The sequence below is a fragment of the Salmo trutta genome, chromosome 28 (assembly GCF_901001165.1).
Source record: "Salmo trutta chromosome 28, fSalTru1.1, whole genome shotgun sequence".
Taxonomy (NCBI): Eukaryota; Metazoa; Chordata; class Actinopteri; order Salmoniformes; family Salmonidae; genus Salmo; species Salmo trutta.
Window position 1 is genome coordinate 28,307,447 of NC_042984.1, and position 25,862 is coordinate 28,333,308.

The 25,862-nt window shown below is 44.0% G+C and overlaps 1 protein-coding gene across 2 annotated transcripts in view; it reads right to left on the reverse strand.

The window, feature by feature from the left end:
* The window catches only part of LOC115165938 (plexin A3), a 125,993-nt gene that overhangs the window by 29,839 nt on the left and 70,292 nt on the right, over window positions 1-25,862 (reverse strand). For both annotated transcript variants that reach the window (XM_029719471.1, XM_029719470.1), the window contains exons 6-10: window positions 24,308-24,431; window positions 23,919-24,075; window positions 22,992-23,091; window positions 16,594-16,708; window positions 1,340-1,540 (exon numbers count right to left, since the gene is read on the reverse strand). In XM_029719471.1, the coding sequence (XP_029575331.1) occupies window positions 1,340-1,540; window positions 16,594-16,708; window positions 22,992-23,091; window positions 23,919-24,075; window positions 24,308-24,431 (697 nt within the window). The remainder of the gene's footprint in view (window positions 1-1,339; window positions 1,541-16,593; window positions 16,709-22,991; window positions 23,092-23,918; window positions 24,076-24,307; window positions 24,432-25,862) is intronic.

The window sequence follows — 25,862 nt, forward strand, 5'->3', positions numbered from 1 at the left end:
TTGTGTGTGGTAAACAGCATCAAATGTTTACCTTTAGGTTTTTTTATTGAACCTTTATTTAACTAGGCAAGTCAGTTAAAAACAAATTCTTATTTACAATGACGGCCTACACAGGTGAAGGGATTAACACACTAGAGCCCATCTATTTAATGCTGATTTCCTCACTATATTCATAGAGCTGTTGCATTGTTCACACAGCATCTGCAGCTTTATGCTTTGAACAATCCAAACCCCAATGCCCAATCCTCTAACCTTTGTGCACTCACTTAATAATTGTCTACCACAAAACTACATTTCAATTTCATTTTAAATGCATAGCCGCAGCGCGCGGGGCGGGGGTCAGAGAAAGACATAACGATGAGGGGGAGGAAATGAGTGGAAACAGATGGAAGGACAACAGTTGCTCTTCGCGGCAGGGTCCTTCCGAAGGCCTTCACAATGTAGTGCGCCAGACAGCATGTGTCAGCCAGGGAAAGGACAACAATCAATCCTAACCCGACCCGCTGGGGAAGGGCGTGTGTGCTGGATACGTGATCCTCATTATTAAATTGCCACGGGGCATCAATTGTCCTGTCAAAGGACAGTGGCCCACAGCCTGACCTTTGACCTCCAGGGGTTAAGGGGGTTAGAGGGGAGACACTCCGTGGCAGAGGGCTAGTCAACCCCTACCCAAGGAACGCTCCAGCACCTCCACCCACACCACATTCCCTTTCCCTAGGTCACATTGTCCAACCAAATTAAGACCCACATCCTGTGACTGGCTAATTATTTTACAAGATTCCCTGGGGTTACTGTGACAACCAGATGGGTCACAGAAGGCAGCCGTCTGTAACATTACTACGAGACAGAGGGAGTAGGAGAGAAAGGGAGAGAGAGGGGGAGATAGAGAGAGAGGGTGCTACGGAGCGAGAGAGAAAGAGAGAGAGAGAGAGAGGGATAGAGAAGATACTCTCAATGTCAGCTCTTTGACATGCCACATTTTTCACTGGGATTGAGAAAACAAGTTTAATGCTCTGAATTGATGTCTTTGCTGATTTTGCGGATAACATTTTTTTTTGTGATCAGTGACTCAATGGAAAGTCACCTTGATTTTTCTGCCTATTATTTCCATGAGACAGAGAGGAAGAGAGGGAGAGGAGATGCATACTCTTTCTTTATACAAGCATTAGTAAAGGACCTGTGGGAAACTAGTTCAAAAGACCGTTAGTTTTTACACTGGACCAAGAATTCAAATTCACATAATCTTTTACAGTAAATACTGTATAAATAACAACATTCTGCAGGCCTGGAAATAAGGCTGTCAGTGCGGATAAGTCATAATTATAGGCCATGTACTCACTGAGGTGTTCTGGCACTGGATACATGAGCTGTTGAAGCGCACAGCTGGGATGCGTTGCATCTTGCCCTGGATGTTGAACACACACTCATAGTTCTTCTGTCCAGACTGAGGCTGAGGGAGGTTCCGGGCTCGCAGCGTGATTGGACGAATGATCCCTGCAGGTACCAGGATGTCACTGGTGGGCAGGATCTGGGGACAGCCCTGAAAATCAACAAACAAAGTTACAAATGAACACAGCTCATTTTCTTTGTAAACTCATCCGAATACGGGATGCCAGAACTGAATAATAAACATAATCATTCATTAAAACTTGGTCTCCATAGCTAAAGAAAATATATTGATTCCAGTTTATTGAGTGGAGAGCAGCAGTGAGTTATGTCCATTAGCAGCTCTACTTTCCCAACAGAGCAGAGGTACAGACAACCAGATGTGAAAGATCTGCACAGAGGCCATTAAAAGTGGAATAGTTTGAAACCAAAGCAAACGGAGGTTAAAATCCCTATTACACAGCTGTTGGATCCATCTCTGATTTTATGAGCCACAAATCATACTGATGAAGCGGGAAATTAATATCTTCCTTAGTCCTGCATGTCTGCATGTGCTAGTGAGGTGAGCACAGCTCCAGAGCCCAGTTAGGGTCCAGGCATTTATCAAAGGGATTACTAGTGACATTGCGGGAAAGAACACATAAAGGATCTCGGAAGTCACAGGAAAGTCACTATTGATGCAATGATTACAATCCGAGAAAATTGCTGATGTGCCCATCCCCACCCGAGATGCCCCAGCAGGCTAATGTCCCTTCAGACCCCCTGTGTATTAAAGGATCTTTAGAAATAATCTGTTATCCATTTAGCGCTGAACAATAATCAAGGAGGCTGTAAAAGCAATTTGCCAGACTGGAGGTGATAAATCAGAGGCCTTGTCTGGGCAGGTGGAGGCGGCAAGCGACGAGGAAGGCGGTGGGGCGGAGGGGAGGGAGAGAAGCCTCTGTCTGCAGGACAGATACACCGAGCACCAGCCAACACCATGGTAACAATGATGTAACTCCACAGCTCACACAGCCATAAATCGTGCGTCTGGCAAGCGGTTTGTAAAGGTTTGTATATTGGTGCATCAATATATCTAATTTTCATATTCTGTGGACGAAGAGAAAGATTTACTTCCTGCAGGGAGGTGGTGGTGGTGGTGGCGGGCACAGGTGGTGGTGTTAGCAGGGTTCTGCCTGCAATATGAATCCGATTTATCAGCAGTGCCATTGAATAACCTCCATCTCCATAGTGAGGACAGAAGGCTTCAGACTGGAGATGGTTAGCCTTTTGGAAATGACGAATGGCTCAGATCGCTTCTCAACGCTGCTTTGTCAATTGGCAAATTGACGTTCAATACACCAAATTGATCCACTGATATCACATATGCCACACTGAGTCATCAGGGACCTAGCCTCTACACCTGGTTTGCCAGAAAATGCTAAATCATGTCCAGTATGACAAATGTATACATCAAAAGTAATGTGAGTGAAAACATTTCTGAATAGCAAAACTTTCCCTGGTAACAGCCAAATTCATTTGTCAATTTTGACTGGTTTCAAGAGAGTTCTGCCATGGTGAAAAATGAGATGAGACTAGCAACATTCTAGCAACCAGGCGATGGTGTACAGTAGCACATCTCTGATGGCCTAAGAGCTACTATCTTTGTAGAGAGCTCTATTCAATGGCTGACATATACAGTAGGTACAGTGGATCTGGTTACTTAGATCCTGCTTATTGGATTTCATGGCTACCTACATCAGCGTAAAAGTAGCATCACAAAGATACTTTGAGAGGTTGGCACAACAGAAACACATGATTGATTTGACAGAGTAGTACAGCCACAGCAGTGACATATTTTAGGCGAGGACTCATGATGGAACTTAATGTTTTATTTTTTTCAATTATATGAGTGGACACATTATAAAAGCCAAAACTACTATTACATTGCTTTGGAAGTACTTATTTCTGCTACTTTTATCAGAAAAGTGAGAGTGTGTTTAATCCAAAATGTATCATTCTATTGGCCATTCAAAATAAACGTAAGTCGCTACACAGTGTTCTCTGTATCTGCAACACTGTCATGTATAAGGCATTTCTACTGGTTTACCTCAGTGGAGTTTGAATGTTTATGAATTCCTCTTGTCTGTGTTTCAGTGGAATTGAATATAAGCGTAACCCCAAGACGCCACCACTATTTCCCCTTCATTCCCATCTACTAAATTGCATTAACAAGCTTTAATCGGCTGCATATTAGGGTTGAAGCAAGCACAGGATAAGTGGTTTGTTTATCAGAAACGTTTGTGTGACATTCTAAAAAGCCCAGGGCAGGTAAGTGAGGTTTGTCATGATGAATTGGGACTCTTTTCATAGGCTGACTGGAAGACAAAGAAGGGGAGACCCATCCTCCTCAGTGAATTTCATACAAATAAAATAGTGTGTCATGGGCGTCGTGAGGATTGGACCAAGGCGCAGCGGGTAAAGTGCTCATCTTCTTAATTTATTTAAAGAACACTCAAAACAAAATAAACAAACGACGATAACAGTTCCATAAGGCTCCCAGGCTATACAGAAAATAACCACCCACAAAACACATGAGAAAACAACCCCAACTAAATATGGCCTCCAAGTAGAGACAACGACAACCAGCTGCCTCTAATTGGAGGTCATTGCCACAAAACAAACACCCCTTGCCACGCCCTGACCGAACTACAATGACAAATAACCCCTTTTACTGGTCAGGACGTGACAGTAGCCCCCCCCCCCCCCCCCCCCCCAAAGGTGCAGACCCCGAATGCACCTCAAAAACAAAAACCCACAAAAACAACCCCAAACTTAAAGGGAGGGAAGGGAGGATGGCTACCGTCAACGACGGTCCCTATGCTACACCCCCCCTTCCCAATCCTCCCACTACGGATGTGACTCTGGCTCTGGGCGTAGCTCCCGTTCAGAAAACTCTGGCATGTGCGGCATCGCTGGAGACTCAGGGCTGAGGGGCGTCACTGGAGACTCAGGGCTGAGGGGCGTCGCTGGAGACTCAGGGCTGAGGGGCGTCGCTGGAGGCTCAGGGGCGTCGCTGGAGGCTCAGGGCTGAGGGGCATCGCTGGAGGCTCAGGGCTGAGGGGCGTCGCTGGAGGCTCAGGGCTGAGGGGCGTCGCTGGAGGCTCAGGGCTGAGGGGCGTCGCTGGAGGCTCAGGGTTGAGGAGCGTCGCTGGAGGCTCAGGGCTGAGGAGTGTCGCTGGAGGCTCAGGGCTGTGGAGCGTTGCTGAAGGCTCAGGGCTGAGGAGCGTCGCTGGAGGCCTGATGCGTGGGACTGGCATAGGTGCCAGACTAGTAACATGCACCTCAGGGCTCGTGCAGGGAGCAGGAACAGGACGTACTGAACTGGGCAGGCGCACTGAAGGTCTGATGCGTGGGACTGGCTTTGGAAGCGCCAGACTAGTAACACGCACCTCAGGGCTCGTGCGGGGAGCAGGAACAGGACGTACTGGACTGGACAGGCGCACTGGAGGTCTGATGCGTGGGACTGGCTTTGGAAGCACCAGACTAGTAACACGCACCTCAGGGCTCGTGCGGGGAGCAGGAACAGGACGTACTGTGCTGGGCAGGCGCACTGGAGGTCTGATGCGTGGGGCTGGCTTTGGAGGCGCCAGACTAGTGACACGCACCTCAGGGCTAGTGCGGAGAGCAGGAACAGGACATACTGGACTGGGCAGGAGCACAAGAGGCCTGATGCGTGGGGCTGGCTTTGGAGGCGCCAGCCTAGTAACATGCACCTCAGGGCTAGTGCGAGGAGCAGGAACAGGCACAGGGTACACTGGGTCTTGGAGACGCACTGGAGGTCTGGAGCGCACGGCCTGCACAACCCGTCCTGGCTGGATAGTCACTGTAGCCCGGCACAGGCGGAGCGCTGGCACAGGGCGAACTGGGCTGTGCTGGGGAATGAGGGCTGCCGTGCGTAGAGCAGGCGCAAGGTAAACTGGACCGAGGAGACGCACTGGAGACCAGATCCCTTGTGCCGGCACACTTCTTCCTGGCTGCCGGCCAACTCTCGCCCGGCAATGCTGCGGAGCCCTTATTGGCCGTACCGGACTGTGCGTGCGTATGGGCGACACCGTGCACATTTCTGCGTAACAAGGTGCTTGCTTGATCCGTCGCTCTCCATAATAAGCACGGGGAGTTGGCTCAGGTCTCCACTCTGACTCTGCCCAAGTCCCCGTGTGCCCCCCCCCCAACTTTGAGGGGGGATGCCTCTCGGCCTCATGTTGCTCCCTTACTTTCCACTCCCCGAAACGTCGTTCTGCCCTTGCTGCCTCCACTTCTTCCCATGGACGGCTTTCCCTTGCCTTTCCCCTCCCATGTCCAGGATCCCTTGCCGTCCAATATTTGCTCCCATGTCCATTCTTGCTGCTCCTTCTTCCGCTGCTTGGTCCTCTTTTGGTGGGTGGTTCTGTCATGGGCGTCGTGAGGATTGGACCAAGGCGCAGCGGGTAAAGTGCTCATCTTCTTAATTTATTTAAAGAACACTCAAAACAAAATAAACAAATGACGATAACAGTTCCATAAGGCTCCCAGGCTATACAGAAAACAACCACCCACAAAACACAAGAGAAAACAACCCCAACTAAATATGGCCTCCAATTAGAGACAATGACAACCAGCTGCCTCTTGGAGGTCATTGCCAAAAACCCAACATAGAAATAGAAAACTAGATAAACACATAGAAATAGATAACAATAGAACATAAACCAAAAACACCGAAACACACAAAACAAACACCCCCTGCCACACCCTGACCAAACTACAATGGCAAATAACCCCTTTTACTGGTCAGGATGTGACATAGTGAAACATTAAAAAAGTTATCCTTTTTAGATAAAACTATACTGAATATATTCACATCACCAAATAATTGATTAGAACACACTGTTTTGCAATGAAGGTCTACAGTTGCCTCAACAGCACTCTGTAGGGTAGCTAGTTTCCGTCCTCTGGTTACAGCTCATGGTTCTCGCCCCCTTCCATATACTTACACAGTAATTATGACAACTTTGGGGGCGTCCTCCAACCTATCAGAGCTCTTGCAGCATGAACTGACATGTTGTCCACCCAATCAAATGATCAGAGAATGAATCTAGTACTGAAAGCATAAGCTACAGCTAGCTAGCACTGCGGTGCACAAACTGTGGTGAGTAGTTGACTCAAAGAGAGAGAAAGACAATAGTTGAACAGTTTTAAACAAATAAAAGTATTTAAAAATGAAAGAGAAGCAAGAGAGAGAAAGAGAGAGAGAGAGCTAGTTACAGTGGCAAGAAAAAGTATGTGAACCCTTTGGAATTACCTGGATTTCTGCATAAATTGGTCATCAAATTTGATATGATCTTCATCTGTCACAACAATAGACAAACATAGTGTGCTTAAACTAATAACACACAAATTATATAATTTTTCTTGTCTATATTGAATTAGGGATGCACGATATATCGGTGAACATATCGGAATCGGCCGATATTAGCTAAAAATGCCAACATTGGTATCGGCCCGAAGTCTAGTTTAACGCCGATGTACAAAACCGATGTCAAAGCTGACGTGCATACCTATATAACGTAGGTACATGACTTAATGACGCCACGTAAAATTTTGCGCAACACGTGCAACCCAGCATTCCTAACCTAGCCCACAATGTCTGCTGTGTGGATCGAGCAGTCAACAAGTCAAGCAGTCATTTTAAAGAGTAAGAACATTTCAGCGAGACAACTCAAAGGCGAAATCCATTAAAGCCAAGATAATGGAATTCATTGCCCTTGACAATCATCCGTTCTCTGTCGTGGGTGATGTTGGATTTCGCCGACTGGTCGAGCAACGGTACACACTACCAAATGCACTATTTTTCAGATGTTGCTCTACCGGAGTTACACAGTAATAGCGCCACTGCTATTAGCTTCACGACATACATACTATAGAACGCCGTTTGGGTCTTTGCGTGTCAAAAAAGATACAGTAGCACTGTCAAAGCTGTAGAAAAAAGTCTGAAAACAAGCAAACAGGGGCCATGAACGATGTATTTACAATACCGCGTTGGTAATAAAGCATAATTTTTTCAACCGCAACTTCTGGGGTAGCTAGCTTTAGCTTGGCACCTAGCTAGCACCAATACAACCAGCCTGAAAACAATGACCTGTAGAAACTGCAGTCATTTTCATTATTCTTAGCAATGATTTAGGAATCCTTGTGAGTAAGTATTAGCTAGGTTGCCACTTATGTCATACTTTGATTTTGAAGGCTAACCGCAAAGTTCACTATTGTGGCTAATTCTTATTGTGGCTAGCTTCACATAGATGGGTCCGACCACCATTAATCAAATAAAAACTGTCTTATAAATTAGGGTTATTTTAGATGATGACACCTAGCTTCTGAAACAGATTATGTCATTTTGCTATGTTTTTGCGGAAGAACAGTGTTTGCATCCATGAGCTAGCTAGCATTTTTTATGAACATCAATGTAGGTGAGCGAAGCAACTTTACCAGCATCATTGCATACGTATTGATGAATTGTTGTGACATATAAAATACGAGTGATAGTGTAATCAATGTGTAATAATTACGTAAAAAATGTATGGACGCGTTAAATTATTATGTGACGTGCAGTCATATTCAGATCCTGATTGGTCAACAAGTTTATCTGACACGTCAAATAGTGTTATTTGACGTGTATCTTTTTTGACACGCAAAGACCCAAACGGCATTCCATAGAAATCCTGGTTGAGAATGAAACGACTGAACAAATGAACAACAAAACAGCACAGGAAGTAATTGAAAGAAATAGGTTTTGATGATGTTTTACTGGTAAAGGGGACATACGTAAATGCCAACAAAATACATTTTTGGTCAGTGTGGTGTGTGTGTAACTTTTATTTAACTAGGCAAGCCAGTTAAGAGCAAATTGTTATTTACAATGATGGTCCGGATGACGCTGGGCCAATTGTGGGCAGCCCTATGGGACTCCCAATCACGGCCGGATGTGATACAGCCTGGATTCGAACCAGGGACTGTAGGTAGTGATGCCTCTTGCACCGAGATGCAGTGCCTTAGACCGCTGCGTCCATGTGTGTGTGTTAACTATTTAACTGTACTAGTATGCTTAAAAGGCCGCTAAAATGTTTAAATATCGGTTATCGGTATCGTTTTTTTTGGCAAGGAAAATATTGGATATCGGTATAGGCCAAAAATGTCATATCGGTGCATCCCTATATTGAATACATCATTTAAACATTCACAGTGTAGGTTGGAAAAAGAACCCCTAGCTAATTGGAGTCAGAAGTCAGCTAACCTGGCGTCCAATCAATGAGACGAGATTGGAGATGTTGGTTAGAGCTGCCTTGCCCTATAAAAAACACTCACAAAATTTGACTGTGCTATTCACAAGAAGCATTTCCTGATGTGAACCATGCCTTGAAGACCTAAGATTAAGAATTGTTGACAAAAGTATCTCTAAAAGCCTTGATGTTCATCAGTCCACGGTAAGGCAAATTGTCTATAAATGGAGAAAGTTCAGCACTGTTGCTACTCTTCCTAGGAGTGGCCATCCTGCAAAGATGACTGCAAGAGCACAGTGAAAATGCTCAATGAGGTTAAGAAGAAGCCTAGAGTGTCAGCTAAAGACTTACAGAAATCTTTGGAACATGCTAACATCTCTGTTGACGAGTCTACGATACATAAAACACTAAAAAAGAATGGTATTAATGGGAAGACACCACAGAAGAAGCCACTGCTGTCCAACAAATACATTGCTGCACGTCTGAAGTTTGAAAAATTGCACCTGGATGTTCCACAGCGCTACTGGCAAAATATTCTGTGGACAGGTGAAACTACAGTTGAGTTGTTTGGAAGGAACACACAACACTATGTGTGGAGAAAAAAAGGCACAGCACACCAACAACAAAACCTCATCCCAACTGTAAAGTATGGTGGAGGGAGCATCATGATTTGGGGCTGCTTTGCTGCCTCAGGGCCTGGACAGCTCGCTGTTTATCAAGACATTTTGCAGGAGAATGTTAGGTAATCTGTCCGCCAATTGAAGCTCAACAGAAGTTGGGTGATGCAACAGGACAATGACCCAAAACACAGAAGTAAATCAATAGCAGAATGGCTTCAACAGAAGAAAATACACCTTCTGGAATGGCCCAGTCAGTCCTAACCTCAACCCAATTGAGATACTGTGGCATGACCTCAAGAGAGCAGTTCACACCAGACATCCCAAGAATATTGCTGAACTGAAACAGCTTTGTAAAAAGGAATGGTCCAAAATTCCTCCTGAGTGTTATGCAGGTCTGATCCGCAACTACAGAAAACGTTTGGTTGAGGTTATTGCTGCCAAAGGAGGGTCAACCAGTTATTACATCCAAGGGTTCACATACTTTTTGCATCCTGCACTGTGAATATTTACACAGTGTGTTCAATTAAGACATGAAAACGTATAATTGTTTGTGTGTTATTAGTTTATGCAAACTGTGTTTGTCTATTGTTAGGACCTAGTTGAAGATCAGATGAAATTTTATGACCAATTTATGCAGAAATCCAGATATTTCCAAAGGGTTCACATACTTTTTCTTGCCACTGTATATTTTGTTGCGAATGCAGCTAGCTAGTTTAGCCTACTCAAACACCCAGCTCAAACAGAGAGGGATGCTATGTTAGCTAGCTGGCTATGGCTATCCAACACTGGAACTCTTCCAAGTCAAGGTAAGATTTTGGTTCTATAAATGTATTGCCACTGGGACCAGCCGATGTAACTGCTAAACTTCTTGCTGACTGTACACTGTACTCCATGATTGTAGCGGGTTTACTAACAAGTTCATTCTAGTAGCTATGTTGACTATGGCGTTAGATAATATGGTGACAACGATGTAAGCTGTGTGTAGCGGTTAGCGGATATGATATGAAAGTTTGGCTTGGAAAGTTTTTTTACCTGGTCAGTGACAGCTGATGTGTTTTGCACTGAAGTCCACAAGCGAAGTGAAAACGTGAGAGGAGGAGAGTATGTAGATGCGAGAAGGAATTATACAAGCAAAAATATCATACTGTTTGTATGTGATTCATTCTGCCGATTGTGTTGAAAATCGTTTCTTAAACGCAAGTTAACGGAATGAAACGGGGATAAGCATACCTGAATTTGAAAAACTTGTTTGTAACTGTTGGACTAATGATTACACCCTAGATCAGCTAGATGTAGGCAAGAGTGTACAAGGCGGTATAGAATCTGTCACTGTCTGTCACCATGATTACTTTAATTTCCCCTCTCGACCTTGAACGTTGTAAACGTTCAGTCATCGGCTTGGTTGTAGCAACCTCATGATGGGTAAAGGGAAAACTTGTAGTAGCTTAAACCTATCAATGTTACATTGAGCTGGGTGAATGGAATATGAATGACAGTCATCCAATATGCTGTAATAGCTATGCTCATAACAAAAGATTTGTCCTCCCTCATCTTAAACCTCACGACTGCCGCTGCTGGCTATGCTATAAGACATGTAATACATGTGAGGCTAATGCAATAAGCCATGTAATAGAGGAGCAGTCCCTCCTCGGTGGTAGGCCTACGGTACAGTAACAGTATAGTCTCTGAGGCAGCTGTATATTCTCCCCCAGCAGGGCCGTTCCCTAATGCTGATTAGCACCCCATTAAGAAAGCCCAGGCAGTTTACAGCCTGTTGACAGTGTTTCCATTAACCTTATTGTGTATGTCCCAGTTATCACACAGCTAAGCACTTTTCTCTGTTGAAACATTAAAAGCCAGAGACGGTAGTGAGGTATTATTTTTCACTCGCTTTCTCCCTCTCTCTCTCTCTCTCTCTCTCTCTCTCTCTCTCGCTCGCTCACTCTCTGAAAGCAGTGACTAGCAAAAAGGGGCTGTTGCTGCTTACATATACGTGTATTTCTCCTTCACCATTGCTTAGCCACTGTTCTTTCCCTTTTCTATTTCTCCTCTCTTGATCCCATTTACAGTCTCCATTCGCTGTAATCCTTGAAATGGGCTCCCTACGCGTGGTAGAAAAAACACAACCCTCCAAATCATCTGAGAGCTGCTCCAATTAAACGCTAGCTACACGGCAGGCTCCTCATTCTTCCTAATCAAACTCAAACTAGTAGCTTCTAAACTCAACGTGGGAAATATATGGATTGAACACTGTCAGTTTGCTATTCTGGACTTCAGCATCTTCTACAATTTATGGATAGATTTATTTTTAATTTTTATTACTAATAGAAAAGCAACCATCTTTAAAACATTTATTTTTTAAATGAACTGTTATGATATCATAGCTGACATGGAAATAACCCATGATGACAGAGAAGGATTCAAGCCACTTTGTGCCACAAAGGCCGGTAGACTGAGGCAATAGAAAGTTCTCACATTTAGGCTGTTACCAATAACAAAGCATGCAGGGACCAATCTGATCTTGATGTTTTACTTGCAATGTGTTTTGTAGCTTATCTCTCTTGTTTGGCATGAGAAGAGAAGACAGGGAGGGGGGGTTCTTATGCTTCTCCTCAGTGGGTTGTACAGTGGCCTCTGGTTACACAGTGAGTAATGGGCCAACTTGATTTCTGTGGCCGTGGAGGGGGCTCGGTAATGGGCTGCTGGTGACAGATGCACACAGTGTCACTTCCTGTCTTGCTGAGGCACTGAACTTCTTTTGCCGTCCCCACCGCTGAGTGCCAGGACCACTGCCATGCTTCCTGCCGGGCTAATGGCTCCTCGGTCACTCATCCCACAATTAATTACTGGGCCATCACTCGTTAATAAAGGACCGTCCCACTGAGACACAGCACCGAGGGGAACAGAGGTTTGTTTTCGAGAGCCCAGCAGAGCGCTGTTTGATCTCAGGGGCCCTCTGGGAAAGGCCAATATGAAAATGTGTCTTTGAGCTCTCACTAAATATTAGGAGTCCCAGTGAGAAGCTCCCCCTGAGCTGGCGAGGAGCTCCCTTTAAGGTTAAAGATCTGCATGGTGTAATTAACTTTAGTGTAATGATTAATGTGGGGGGAAATGTGGGACAGAGCAGGCAGCACAGTATCTATCTGCCAGCCTGTCTGTTGGGCTCTGTGGCTGGCTGTTGGGGCCAGAAGATTTTCTTCAGATGGAAAATCGATTCCTACTCTGATACTCTCAACTGAGGAGCTGAGGCTGAGAATAAAAGAGCATCCTTGGCCGTGAACAACTCTGCTATCTCTCGGTTTAACCAACCAATTAACGTAGTAAATAAGGAACCTTTCTCATCAAGCCTGTTTCCAAACTCTGTATGCAAGATTTGGACTCTACCCTTACATTTGCAGCACAGCAACTTTTTAAACCCATATCAGGTTTCAGTCATTGAAAACATTCCCCTCTCAGAAACCAAACCGTTTACGGCTGTTGGTCCCCACAGGGATGACTTTTCCCACCCTAATGAACCTGGTGAAGGACCAGTAATGAGCTATATATCTCATGTCAATAGTAGTCATTATCACATCACTGAATACACCAACTAATGATGCTACCTAATCTAAATGACAACACATGACTAAGAGCAAGAACATTTAAAATGTGCCCATAGATACATACAGAATGAAACTTTTATTCAGGGGGGGAAGGGGTTTGTTTTTTATTTCTAATTTCCTGTGAGCCATGCATCCTTGTGGAGGACAGTGAGTTTGGACGGAGCTCAGTTCTGATCCAGTCCTATCTCTCTCTGCACACTCCTGGAATGAAGTAAGCCACTGTGCTGTGGATTATACAGTAGGATCTGGCGGGCTGGCGTGTCCTTGGAGAGACATGGGGGAGAAACCTGTTCATAACAGAGTAGTACATCTCCTCCCACCAGCCCATAGCCCTCTCTCTTTCTGTTTGTCTGTTTGGAGTGCCCCCGCTGTTTCTCTGAAGCACCTCTCCAACCCAAGGCCAACAAAGCCCTGGTAGCACACTGCACACTGGAGAACAGGGCTGCAGATGAGACACGCTCCACTGACACAATCACACACATACACGCATATGCAACCAGAGAGATAGACACACTAGAGGGCTGCATTCCTGCGGGACCCGCATGTCCCGACAAAGATCACTGCTTCATGGTCTGTATTTTTTGACAGACAGCTTTGGGATTAAAATATTTGTGTTGTCCCGCAAATTATTTGGAACCGGTTGTCTTTCTGCTTTGTATGCGCTAGCCTAGGCCAGGGATGGGCAACTCCAGTCCTCTGGATCTGATTGGTGTCACACTTTTGCCCCAGCCCCAGCTAACACACCTGACTCCAATAATCAACTAATCATGATCTTCACTTTAGAGTGTGATTAGTTTAATCAGCTGTGTTTGCAAGGGATGGGGGAAACGTGTGACACCACTCCAGCCCCCCGAGGACTGGAGTTACCCATCCCTGGCATACCTACTGTATTAAAAACACATCATTGTCGCATTATTCACACACTCAGAATTCGCTGCTTCAAGTTCAGTAGCCTCCCTCTCCTCTCCTAGTTGGGCGTGCGAGATCAAGTGTGCCTACTATATGTGTAGTCTACAGGTTCAGTAGCCATACGTGGTGCGCGTGTGGTCTCAATTCAATAGAGTAGGCTATAGCCTACGCATGGACGGAGAAGAACGGGGCAGTTAGCTATCCAAGGAAATGTACTTCACAAATATGATTAGCCTCTAGTTTACTATATTGTCTAGAAATAAATATTGGTCAACCATATTTGTCTCCGTCTGAAAATCGTCCCTCCCCTAAAAGGTAGGCTATAAAACGTAGCTCAAGAGAAAGTGCAAGTCTCTCCAACTCTTCTCTCTTGAAACTATGTCTAGCCTATTGGCTGATATTGCCCAGTAATACAGATAGCCTATATAATGGGCCATGTGAGAATCTCTGGTAATTAAAACATTTATTTGGTTATTTATGCACATTTTGATATTGCCAATAGGCTGCCCAATTGCTGCGACCATGGCTGGCAAGTGAGCTGCGTCACATTCACCTAAAATAACATTGGATATATAACGTGGGAAATAACGTGGGACTGCGGTTGGTTCCGGAACCAGTTCTTGCGGTAGCGAGTGGGAGTCAGACAGAAAGTCAGCGGGTGTGGGCAGGTGTGGTATGAAAAGCTGCGGGTGGGAGCGGGTTGAATAAGTCAGTCCCACACAGACCTCTAACACACACACATATGCACACAGAGACAGACACAGACACGCACACAGAGACAGACACAGACACAGACACGCACACAGAGACAGACACAGACACAGACACAGATCCACACATTAACAATCTAAAACCTTAAAACCTGAACAACTGACACTGACCACTGGACAGAAATACCATCAGTTGAATAATAGACCACTGAGCTAAGTACAAAAAACGCACTCTGGCAGCTGGCCTACGTCAAAATAGATTTTTCCCCTCTGCTTTACTTTACAGCAAATGACAGTGAACTTGTTTAATCACAGCATACCAGTCCAAGCCTACTTCTAAAATCCTCTTATGATATGTGTGCTCGTTTGTGAATCACCCTCTCTTTCTCTGTGGGTGTGGAGGAAGAGGAGACAATACTGACCTGCTTCTCCACCATATTCCCCCTCCAGTATCAACAGTGCATGAGTCACTCTTTTTCGCTGAGTAATTCCTTTTTTTTTCGAGGGAGATAAGGAGATTGTCAATCGTGGTGCTGGGGGCAAGGAGGCTGGGGGAGGCAGTAACGGGCGGGCTGGCACATCCCTGCCGCCCTGCTGCTGGCTGCCTCTGTCTGATAAGCCTAGATAAGGCATCGCTTTGATGTTCAGTTAAGTGTCAAATTAAAATGTGCCAAAAGCCGAAGGGAGCGTGTTTCCACCCCCCTGTTACAAAGGGACGCTGCTCCTCTTTTCTCTTAACTTCTCTCCCCTACCCCCAGTCACCCCTAATCCTTATTCTGAACAGAGATGGCTCTTCTTGTAAAGTAAGGTGGTTGTTAATTAGGGGATGTATTCTTATATAATGCTTGTATTAGTCTCCAACGTCCGTCAAATTACTGTTTCATCTTCTGTCTCCAATTCATTACTACTCATCCATTATGATTCTCCTGCTAAGAATAGAAAATAATGATGGCAATTTGCTTTATTCTGTTTGTTTCGACGTTCATTGCTAATCGATCAACTTTTTGTGTTATCAATCATGTTCGAACAAGCTGGTAGAATCTTCTGTGAGAAGACGACAACAGCAGATTGAGGCCTGTCTGCAACCCAGTCATATACAGGGTGTTAAGGTTCTGTATGGCATCTCTTGCTGAAAAACAACCACTGCAATAAAGCTACAGTCTGAGCCTCTCAATACCCTCCTTATATACTGCTGCCCTGGGATTCTCAGCTGGTCTGTGGCCCAGTCAAGTGTGTAATCAATGTGTTCTGAGACACTGAGAAAGAGAGCGAGGGGGTAAGGATTGATGCAAAGCCATTATGAGATCCAGCCTTTTTTTTGGCGCAATTACTCTGGTGTCACTCTGTCACAGTAAACCATAATTTGGCATAGTTTGATGGTTTGACACTCTCAGGGGCATTGGGGGAATGAGCAGAGGCATATAAACGATGTAGGTTTTTATATATAACATCAAATAAACACACATTGTACCAGATATTATGACGTTCAATGGAAATAAAAAAATGTATTGTTATACCACATCATAGCACATTAGTTTAATGTTAACCAAGAAGCTAGTGACCTTTTTGGTCAGTTCGCTAGTCAGCTCATGCTCTTCTTTCCTGCAATTTTTTTGGGGGGGAATACTACAACCCATCTTAAAGTGCCTGCATGTAAACGAAGGAAATTACATTTGCTTTGAAAAGATGGGCGAACAAAACTTCTATGGTTCAATATGACAAAGAATGCCAAGTTTACGACTGAATGGGACCACTCCAACAAGTTAGTTCCCAAACAGTGCCGACAATGTGTCCCGGTTGTAGTGAATGCTCCGATTGTGTGGATCACACACACAACATTGGGACCAGTGTGTTAGACTATGGGGTCAGCCAGACCTAGGTTCACAGGACCATGACCAGGTTGGATTCTCCACGGGCTGTAAAGGGCCACAGCACTGAGGTCATATGAATAATAAAAGCAGACAGGCAGCTCCATGGACAGCCTTCCTGTCACCCCGGGGGCCTCATCCTGTGTTCAGTCTGCTGTAAGATGCCATTCATTAGTGTCTGTTTGGGCAGTATAGTCTCTTACCTCCACGCTGCTGACGCGTCCCTCCTGGAAGGAGCACTCAGCCAGGTTGTTGGTGCAGATGTGGCGGTATTTACACCAGTTGCAGGGGAAGGGGCTGCTCACACAGGAGGTGCACCTGGGGAGAGAAGGGGGAGAGGGTGAACTCTCAGATTTAACAGCCTGACTTTGACTAAAGAGATCTACTGTCTGTGTGGATGAGAAGGGCTGCCTACAGATCTCCTGGTCAATATGTCATCACCCTCTCTGGTAAGCCTGCAGGGCCAATGGGCTAGGCTAGCATCATATTCTAGCTGCCTTTCAATTACAAATTAGAAATGAATTACAGCCTGAAAAGCGGTTTCATCTGCAATCAAAATTATAATTCCAATTAAATAATGCATCTAAGGACTATGAAATACCTGTGGACCACTGACAGTCCCACCATCAACGATAGGCAACACAGGTAAACGTCAGTCTCTCAACGCATTGTAGGAGGACAGAATAAAAACTCAAGTGGTTTCCTTCCATGCTCGTTCCACTCTTACTCTAACCCTTTCTGCGTTCCCCTCCGCCCCTCCTCCGCACTGAAGCCTATTGCATTCTGAGCACAAAAAGGTCTGCATGAGGAGAGGAACATCCACTTTGTCCCATACTAATCATAGCCTTCCTCTGGAGGCACGGCTCAAATCCCCTTTGGAGGGTACTCAGCAGTCTGCTCACACTGACTCCTTAGCTACACTGCACTGTATAATCTCCAGGCTGACTGCTGCCTCCCTGTCGGTGTGGGGGATATCGGAAATCATTTTGCAGGCAAGCCACATTTCATATACACCTGGAAATAATACCAAAACATTTTCAATACGGCGGACTGGCTACTTGTCGACCATGTTAATATAGCATTTGAGTCAGTGTATTCATAGAGATTTACAATGCCTGCTCCACACATATAGTATACCTCGACAGCCCTGACTCTTGTAAAGGGAATGAAAATGCCTGCTTTAATATGAGAACAATGAGTGCCACTGGCTGTAGGCTGGTGCAGTGCTGCCTTCCACTGCAGAGGGAGGGGATCTGTTGTAAATACTGTGTGCAGATCAGCATGTCTTGACTGAAATATGCAATATGCTGCGTCAGGGGTATAAACTCCATCAATTCACTTTGGTCTAATTTCAGTGAAGCCTGAGAAACACAGCACAGCCAAAACTTGACACACTGATGAAGTGAGTTTTCTTCCTAACATCATTGCTTGGAAGTGGATTCAGTAGCCTATCGGAGTGGTGTTTCTGGAAACTGGTCAAATCAAATGTTATTAATCACATGCGTCGTAAACAACAGGTATAGACTAACAGTGAAATGCTTACTTACGGGCCCTTCCCAACAATGCAAAGAGAAAGAAAATAGATAAATAATAGAAAAGTAATAACACTTAATAATAAAAGTAATAATAAATACACAATGAGTAATGATAACTTGGCTATATACACGGAGTACCAGTACCAAGTCGATGTGCAGGGGTACGAGGTAATTGAGGTAGATATGTACATATAACTAGGACTATAGTACAGTTGAAGTCGGAAGTTTACATACACCTTAGCTAAATACATTTAAACTCAGTTTTTCGCAATTCCTGACATTTAATCCTAGTAAAAATTCCCTGTTTTATGTCAGTTAGGATCACCACTTTATTTTAAGAATGTGACATGTCAGAATAATAGTCGAGAGAATGAAGATGATTGAGAGAACGCCAAGAGTGTGCAAAACTGTCATCAAGGCAAAGGGTGGCTACTTTGAAGAATCTCAAATATAAAATATATTTTGATTTGTTTAACAATTTTTTAAGTTACTACATGATCCCAAATGTGTTATTTTATAGTTTTGATGTCTTCACTATTATTCTACAATGTAGAAAATAGTAAAAAAATTAATTAAAAAAAACTTGAATGAGTAGGTGTGTCCAAACTTTTGACAGGTACTGTATATCTCTGATCTTTTATCTCCATATGAGCCAGGACGCAGCCTGAGATCCTCTGGCAGACCATTCCAAAGTCTAGTTTGAAAACTAAAGGAGACCGGGCATTCGCCATTAGGGCCCCTAGACCTTGGAATGGTCTGCCAGAGGAGATCAGGCTTGCAGATTCAGTGCCTATTTTAAATCCCTGCTGAAGACACACTATTATAAAAATACTTGATTTCACTGTAAGATTTGAATTAGCTATCATGTTTCTTTCTCCTTCTGTCTATGTTTCTTTGTTAGTACTTTTATTTTATTTCATCATTTTATGATGTGAAGCACTTTGTTACTTGTATTGAAAAGCGCTATACAAATAAAGTTGTTATTATTATTATTATTGGAATGCCTGTGGAAAATATGATTGACAGGTAAATAATGGAGATAGGAAGGGGAGAACTGAGAGGTGTTACAGGGGAGACAAGAGAGAGAGCCTTAAAAGGTATCCCAGAGATGTAATAATTTCTTACCTTCCAGTCTTACAATAAGAAGCTTTTGTGCTTAAATGCCTAAAATGGCAGGGGGAGATACGGTGAAAGTATATAATCAGTCAGAGCTTCAGAGCTAGCTAACTTCCCTTTCACAGGTGGTCATTATCCCTGAGGATGCAAGAAGGGAAGGAGCTCTTACAAAATTGCGGGAGAAGAAAATGGGAGCCAACGTGGCAGGGCTGGGGTGAGTGAGTGCTGTCCACCAGCAACACCAGAGGGGGAAACAATTCAAGGGCTAAATGTTCCCACAGGGTTTTTGTGAAAACAGGAAATCTGGCTTGGCTTCAGGCAGACTGCTCTGGCAAGGTAGGCCTCTGCCGAGGTTGCCATGGCAACTGGCGAGCCCTGCATGGATTATGTTACCCTGCTTCCTTACACTAGAGAATTGATCGTTGTGTATGTATTCTGCCAGCCGACAAGGCAATTTTATTCTCTGACAAAAAACGCATTTATTTAATAATAATAATAATAAGTAGAGCGCTTTTCATTTACAGACGTGAATAACTAAACTCTTTACATTGAGAGCAACCATTAAAATAAAAATTAAAAGGGCTAAAAAACATTAAGCGAGAAATTAACAGATAGCTAGCGGTCTAGTACTATACAAGACACAGTAAAGGAGGCAACAAGGTCAAAACAATAGAACCCGACACTAACGTACAAGACCAACGACAGACACCCCAACAGAGATCACATTAAGTGAAAGCCAGTTTGAAAAAGTGTTTCTTAATCTCAAACTTAAAGGCAGTGGTGATCTGGGGCATGCGGAGGGTGGGAGGGAGCTCGTTCCAGAGAGAGCAGAATGCTCGGTCACCCATTGTTTTTAGGCGTGTCTTTGGGACTGCAAGGAGTCTTTGACAATTTGACCGGAGTGAACGTGAGGACTGCTAAGGGCTGAGAAGTTCCCTGAGGTATCGGGGACCAGAGGCATTTTTGAGGAATAACAGGAAGATTTTGAAGTTGATTTTGAATTGGATGGGTAGCCAGTGCAGAGAGGCTAGAATGGGGGTGTGATATGGGTTCTTGTGAGGACCCTGGCAGTTCTGTTCTGCACAAGCTGCAGCCTGTGGATGCCTTTTGAAGGGAGACCACCAAGGAAGGCATTGCAATAATCGAGTCGGTAGGTGACGAGACAGTTGACCAGCTTTTTCAGAGCCGGGTGATGTTTCTCAGGTAAAATTATAGTTTTTTGCAGACGGATTTTATGGGGTCGGAGAAAGTGAGGGAGGGGTCCAGTTACACTCCAAGGTTGGAGCCGGAGGAGGACAGTTGGATGGAGTGGCCGCCCAAGGTGATGGGATTGGTTTTGGTGTGATGGGGAGTGCCGATGAGGATTGCTTCTGTTTTAGTATTGTTGAGTTGTAGGTGGCTGTTTGACGTCCAGGCTTTGATGTCATCCAGACTGTTGGTGAGGGTGTGTATGAAAGAGAGGGAGTCTGGAGTTGTTTTTATGTAGATCACATGTAGATCACAGCATAGCAGTGGAAGTGGATGGTGTGTTTCCTGATTAGGAGACTAAGGGGGAGCATGCAGATGATTAATAGAATGGGGTCTAAGACGGAGCCTTGAGTGACACCACAGGTGATCGTGGTGGGTTCTGACTTGGCATTTCCTTAGCCGCAAAAACAAATTATAGTAAGCATGTTTGGATGTGATGAAGACTGAGTTTGCCAGATAACCACTCTTTCTATGTTAACGTGTTAATCTTAAGCTGTGAGGCATCATGTAAATTCAAAAACAATGGCAATATACACAATATTCAGTATGATACTGAGTGTCATACACTCCTCCATGTAAAAAAAAAGAACACTGACACCCACACCATTGACCCAGTGCTAACCGAGAGTCTTCTGCAGCTGAAGTGCAAATGCGCACATATGGCAGTAAAATGGTGCTGCCCCACAAACGAAGCAGAAGAAAGACGAGACCTCGGGCATGGAGCTCAGCACTTCACAGAAGCTGCAGCCAGCGAGAGGCTCTGAGCGAGGGGCTCCCACTGATCCTAGGAGAGATGCACAGTCCCATTGTTCTGCCTCAGCACAGATGTGGTCTGGAAGCCTGCCTGGCCCTGCCCTGCGTGAGGCTTCTGCTGCCGTTCCAGACCAGGACCATCTGAAATCATATTAGCCAGCAGCATCTGGCCAGCCTGTCCAGGACGTTATCTGGTCATGTGTCCTGTGGTCGTATGATGGATAACAGCGACAAGGAGTATGGACGTAGCAGTGGCACATCACTCTATGTGTATGGCATGACTGCCAGTTCTCATTGGCTTTGTCATTGTATTTATGTGTCTTTCCTTGTATTTTTGCTTTCCAACATGACGAGTTTCTGAAAGTCCTTGTTGAAAATAATGACAATAAACATAACTGTATACCATCTACAGCAGTGGTAACCAACCTTTTCTGAGTAAAGATCACTTTCGCAGTCAAAAAGCAAAGCCGAGATCTACCACTCAGATTTGTTTTAAAACATGTCTTGCATTTTTTTAACATTAACCTAATAAAAACAGTTATGTTGGAATTAGGTTTGTGCAGTAGGCAGGCCTAATACATTATCACAGCATATTGGCTAGATGTCAATATTGTTCTTCTCAGACCATATTATATTTCAAAACTTGAGCTTTGATGACAAAATAGAACAGTTGGTGTAGCACCTGCGAGGTACAGCTGAATATAAATTGAAATCATTTGCTTTTTTATTTTACTGGACTGATGGCACCTGCATTTGATGGTGATGGTGCTTTCAAGGAAACTGGAAACATGGAAAAAACTAGATAAAATCATGACGTCAGCGACGTTCAGGTCGGAAAATGTCGGGGCTCTAGAAATACGCCAAAGTTTTCGACTTGGAATTTTGAGTTGGATGACCATTCAAAGCAATTTTTCCCAGTCTAATTTAGTTTTTTCCCTAGTTTCCAAATGTCTTGAACACACTGAAGTCGGAGATGTTGGAGTTACGAGTTCCCAGTTGTTTTGAACACGGCATTAGTCTCAGCGGAGGGAGGGAGAGAGCAGCAGAGGGTCAGCCTCTCACGGTCCCTGCTCTCTCCTTTATTTCAGAGAGAGGGGACACCGTTGTCCACCTGATTGTGAAACTCGAGTGGCACCACATCCGCATCTGCCTCAAGCACAAATTCATGTTGTTCATACGACCAGAGAAACTGACATAACGAGCTGCTAATAATAATACAAATCAGGGCTACTCATTCATTGCAGCTGCAGCGCAAATGGCAGTAGGGAGAAGGTGTTTTATGTTTTGTAATTAGTGTTGAATAAGAACAGTGACAGTGCTGAATAAAAAATTAAACCTGAGCTCACTCATAACAACAGCAGCTCTTTGCTGTATTCTTTGACAGTCTCTCTGGTCATTGTTTTAAAAGTTATGAAATCAGTATCAAACTTCTAGGCATGGTGATTTGAGCTATCCAATCGGCCAGTGCAGTAGGCACACTCGATTTAGCCACAGTAGCCAGGTAGGCAGAGTTTGTCTTTTCAGACAAATGAAATGGTTACAAACTTTGCCTACCCGGTATGCAGGGCTTCTGAATCAAGTGTACCTACAGCCAACAGCGCAACACGAATAACACAAAAAAAGAACGCAAGCCTTTATCGTCGGCTTTTCTACAGAAATGTTTGGTAATCGACTAGAAATGCGATCGACCAGTTGGTGACCACTGACCTACAATATTTTTATACCATTCTAAAAACAACTTAACCAGGAGATAAAAGAATGAAAAAACAAGTCACCTGTTACTTGTCAAGGCAGTTTCTCAGCCTGACGTGGCTACACAGTCCCATAGAAATCATCAAGTAACTTCAAGTGACGGACTGACCCAATCAATATGTTACTTCACTGAAAGCTCCTCTGTCTTTCCTCTCCTCAGAGAGCGAGATGAGAGATCATAACAGATAGATACTTACGACTGGAGCACGCTGCAGTTGTAGAAGATGAAGTCCGTGGTGATGAACTTGTGCCCTGTCTCCTTGGACTTCAGGAAGAACTTGACCACTCGCTTGTCACCTGAAATGACAAAACACCCACAGTAAGCCAAACAGCCTAGAAGCTCGGAAACAATTACCCGTCCGTCTGAGATCCCATACCCCAGGAAAATAATCTTCTAAGCAAATTAAATAATGTAGATTTGTATAAAAATGTCTAATTGCTCCTGCCTTTTATCTAGCATTTCCATTACCAAGAGAAGTGCACTTATGGTCCAAAACAGGAACCCATGAACAGATGTACTATTTCATTTGAAGTAAAGGCCGCATCTCAACTAGTCCAATTATACCTGTAGGCCTGACTTCAAGATAATTGGCAAAGCATTTCTAGTGGACTTTAAATAATTGCCGCTAATGGAACAAAACACGAGCTACTGCACTTTTCAGGTTCCCATCAGCCCATCCAGCAATAGCATTCAGTTGTTTTTCAAATGTTTTCGAAAAACACATTAAGGCCCATGTCCACAAGGCTCAGAAAAACCAAAACACTGTGTACGTCAGACACATTACAGCAGTCTGCACAAAAAGCAGATATGATACAACCCACTGAAGTGTATGAAAATGTATAGATAATATCATACACAAAAAGTATGGCTATAGTGATAAATATGATCATCAGAAAATAACAACATTATTATTCAATGGACAACCTTTGAACGTGGTCCTCTGTAACTCAGTTGATAGAGCATGGCGCTTGCAATGCCCGCATAGTGGGTTTGATTCCCGTGACCACCCATATGTAAAATGTATGGACAATGTAAGTCGCATTGGATAAAAGCATCTGCTAAATGGTTTATATTATTAATATTATTACTATAGATTTATAGTGGTATCTGATAGAAGCTTTACCGTATCCCTGTGCGAGGGAGGGGACATCTCTGAGGGAGGGGGACATACAGAGGATCTGCCCCTTGGCCAGCACCTCCCCTGGGCTCTCTGTCAACTCCTCAAACACACACGTCACCCCGGCTGACAGGCTGGGCACGTTTACCACTTTCACACTCAGCTGGAGGGAGGAGGGGGGGGAGAGACGGGAGAGAAGCATATCAGGTGACAGGCGGAGTCGTCCCTGCGCGTATCCTTACATCTCAGTGAAGGTTAGACTAACACCAGAAATCTTTAACGACAGCTTAATGAGGCAACTCCACATTGGTCATGTTGTGATTAGCTAGCGTCGTGCTTTTCTCTGGTGTGAACATTTTTTATTTTTGGTATTTTTTTTTACAGCCTGTAATTACCTGGGTGGAAGTAGAGGTCACAGATATGTTGTTAGGTGTGACACTAATGTCCACACACTGGTCCAGCTCTGTGTTGAAATGCTGCGGCTCGGCCCACTTCTCACAGGCCTCCTGTCTGGAACACCTGGGAGAAAACCCAATGAGGTTAGGGGTCAATAATGATCACAACATTACATGCTGTACTACTCCTAAAATGACACTCGGCTCAATGCAGTACACAGCCCGCAGCCATATTACTGGGTAAAAATCCATCCACTCCATTGTCCAACAGAGCACCGGGAGTCTGGCACAAACTTGTAACCTCTGGAATAAGATTTAGGTGTAATAAATGACTGAGGCGGTTTAAGTGGGCAGGTCAGGTATGAGCAGCATAGAAATTAGACCAGTGTATGGGCTAGGGTAGGGCTAAGATGGCACCAACCTACAAAACATGGCATTTTCCTACTTTTTCTTCACACCTGCTCTGTTGGAGCTCGGAGTTGAAGTATTTTACTGTGTACTACAACTACATCTTCAACCCAGTGCATGTGACTAAATAAACATCTAATCTACTCTAATCATGAACACACATTTAGGAAAATACATGGAAATACCCCAAAATTACACATTTTGAAATATTCTGAGCCAAGCATCACATCGCAACAAACTTCAAATATGTTTTTGTCACCAATTTCCCCATTGTCAGGTTAATGTTGCATAGCAGAAACTTTTATACTGCTAATTGACCTAATTTACCTGGTCTTGATGATTGGAACCAATTTTTTCATAAATCCCTATTGAAGCCAGAACAATGACAATTAAACCAAATGTTTTTTGTGACAAAAATATGAGCAGCCGTTCTCTCTCTCGTTGCAGTTTTGTTTTAAGCCTGTTATTTTCTGCTGTGGAAGTGAATGTCCTATTTTTCTCCTTACAGATTCTAAGGAGCAGCCGGATATTAAAACATTTATAACAGCAGCACATTTGTTAGACGTGGCGTTACTGTAAGTGCAGTTAAAAGTTTCACATGTTTAAGCTTGACAGCTGCACTGAAAGTGGCTGAGGATTATCCCCAATAAAAACTCCTCCTTAAGCACCAACCAGCCCTGTCCTTTTTACCATGTCCAATATGCCACTGGATTTTACTGCAGGCGATTAGGGATTATTTCACATTGGGACAGACAGAGCAGAGCATGACAACACACAACACTATCTCACTACAATCTTCATTAACACCATGTCCAGAAACCATAAAATAAAATATTGTAATGTGATGAAAATTAAATATCAGGAAAAATAAACATAAAAATGAAATGAATTAAAATATAAACTGTTTTGTTCTGTCAATAAAATAAACTTGAAATGTGTCACATGCCTACTTGTATTTCACAGGCTCATCAATGCGAGAAAGCAGAAGCAGTGAAGCACAAACTTGATTTGAAGGTTAGCATTCAACTTAAGCGCGTGATCAGCATGTCTCCGGAAGGAAATGTATTTTATTTTCCTTTAGAGGAACATCTTCTTAAAGAATTAAGAAGCCGCTACAGTTCCAGGGCTGTTTTTTTTACCCAAGACG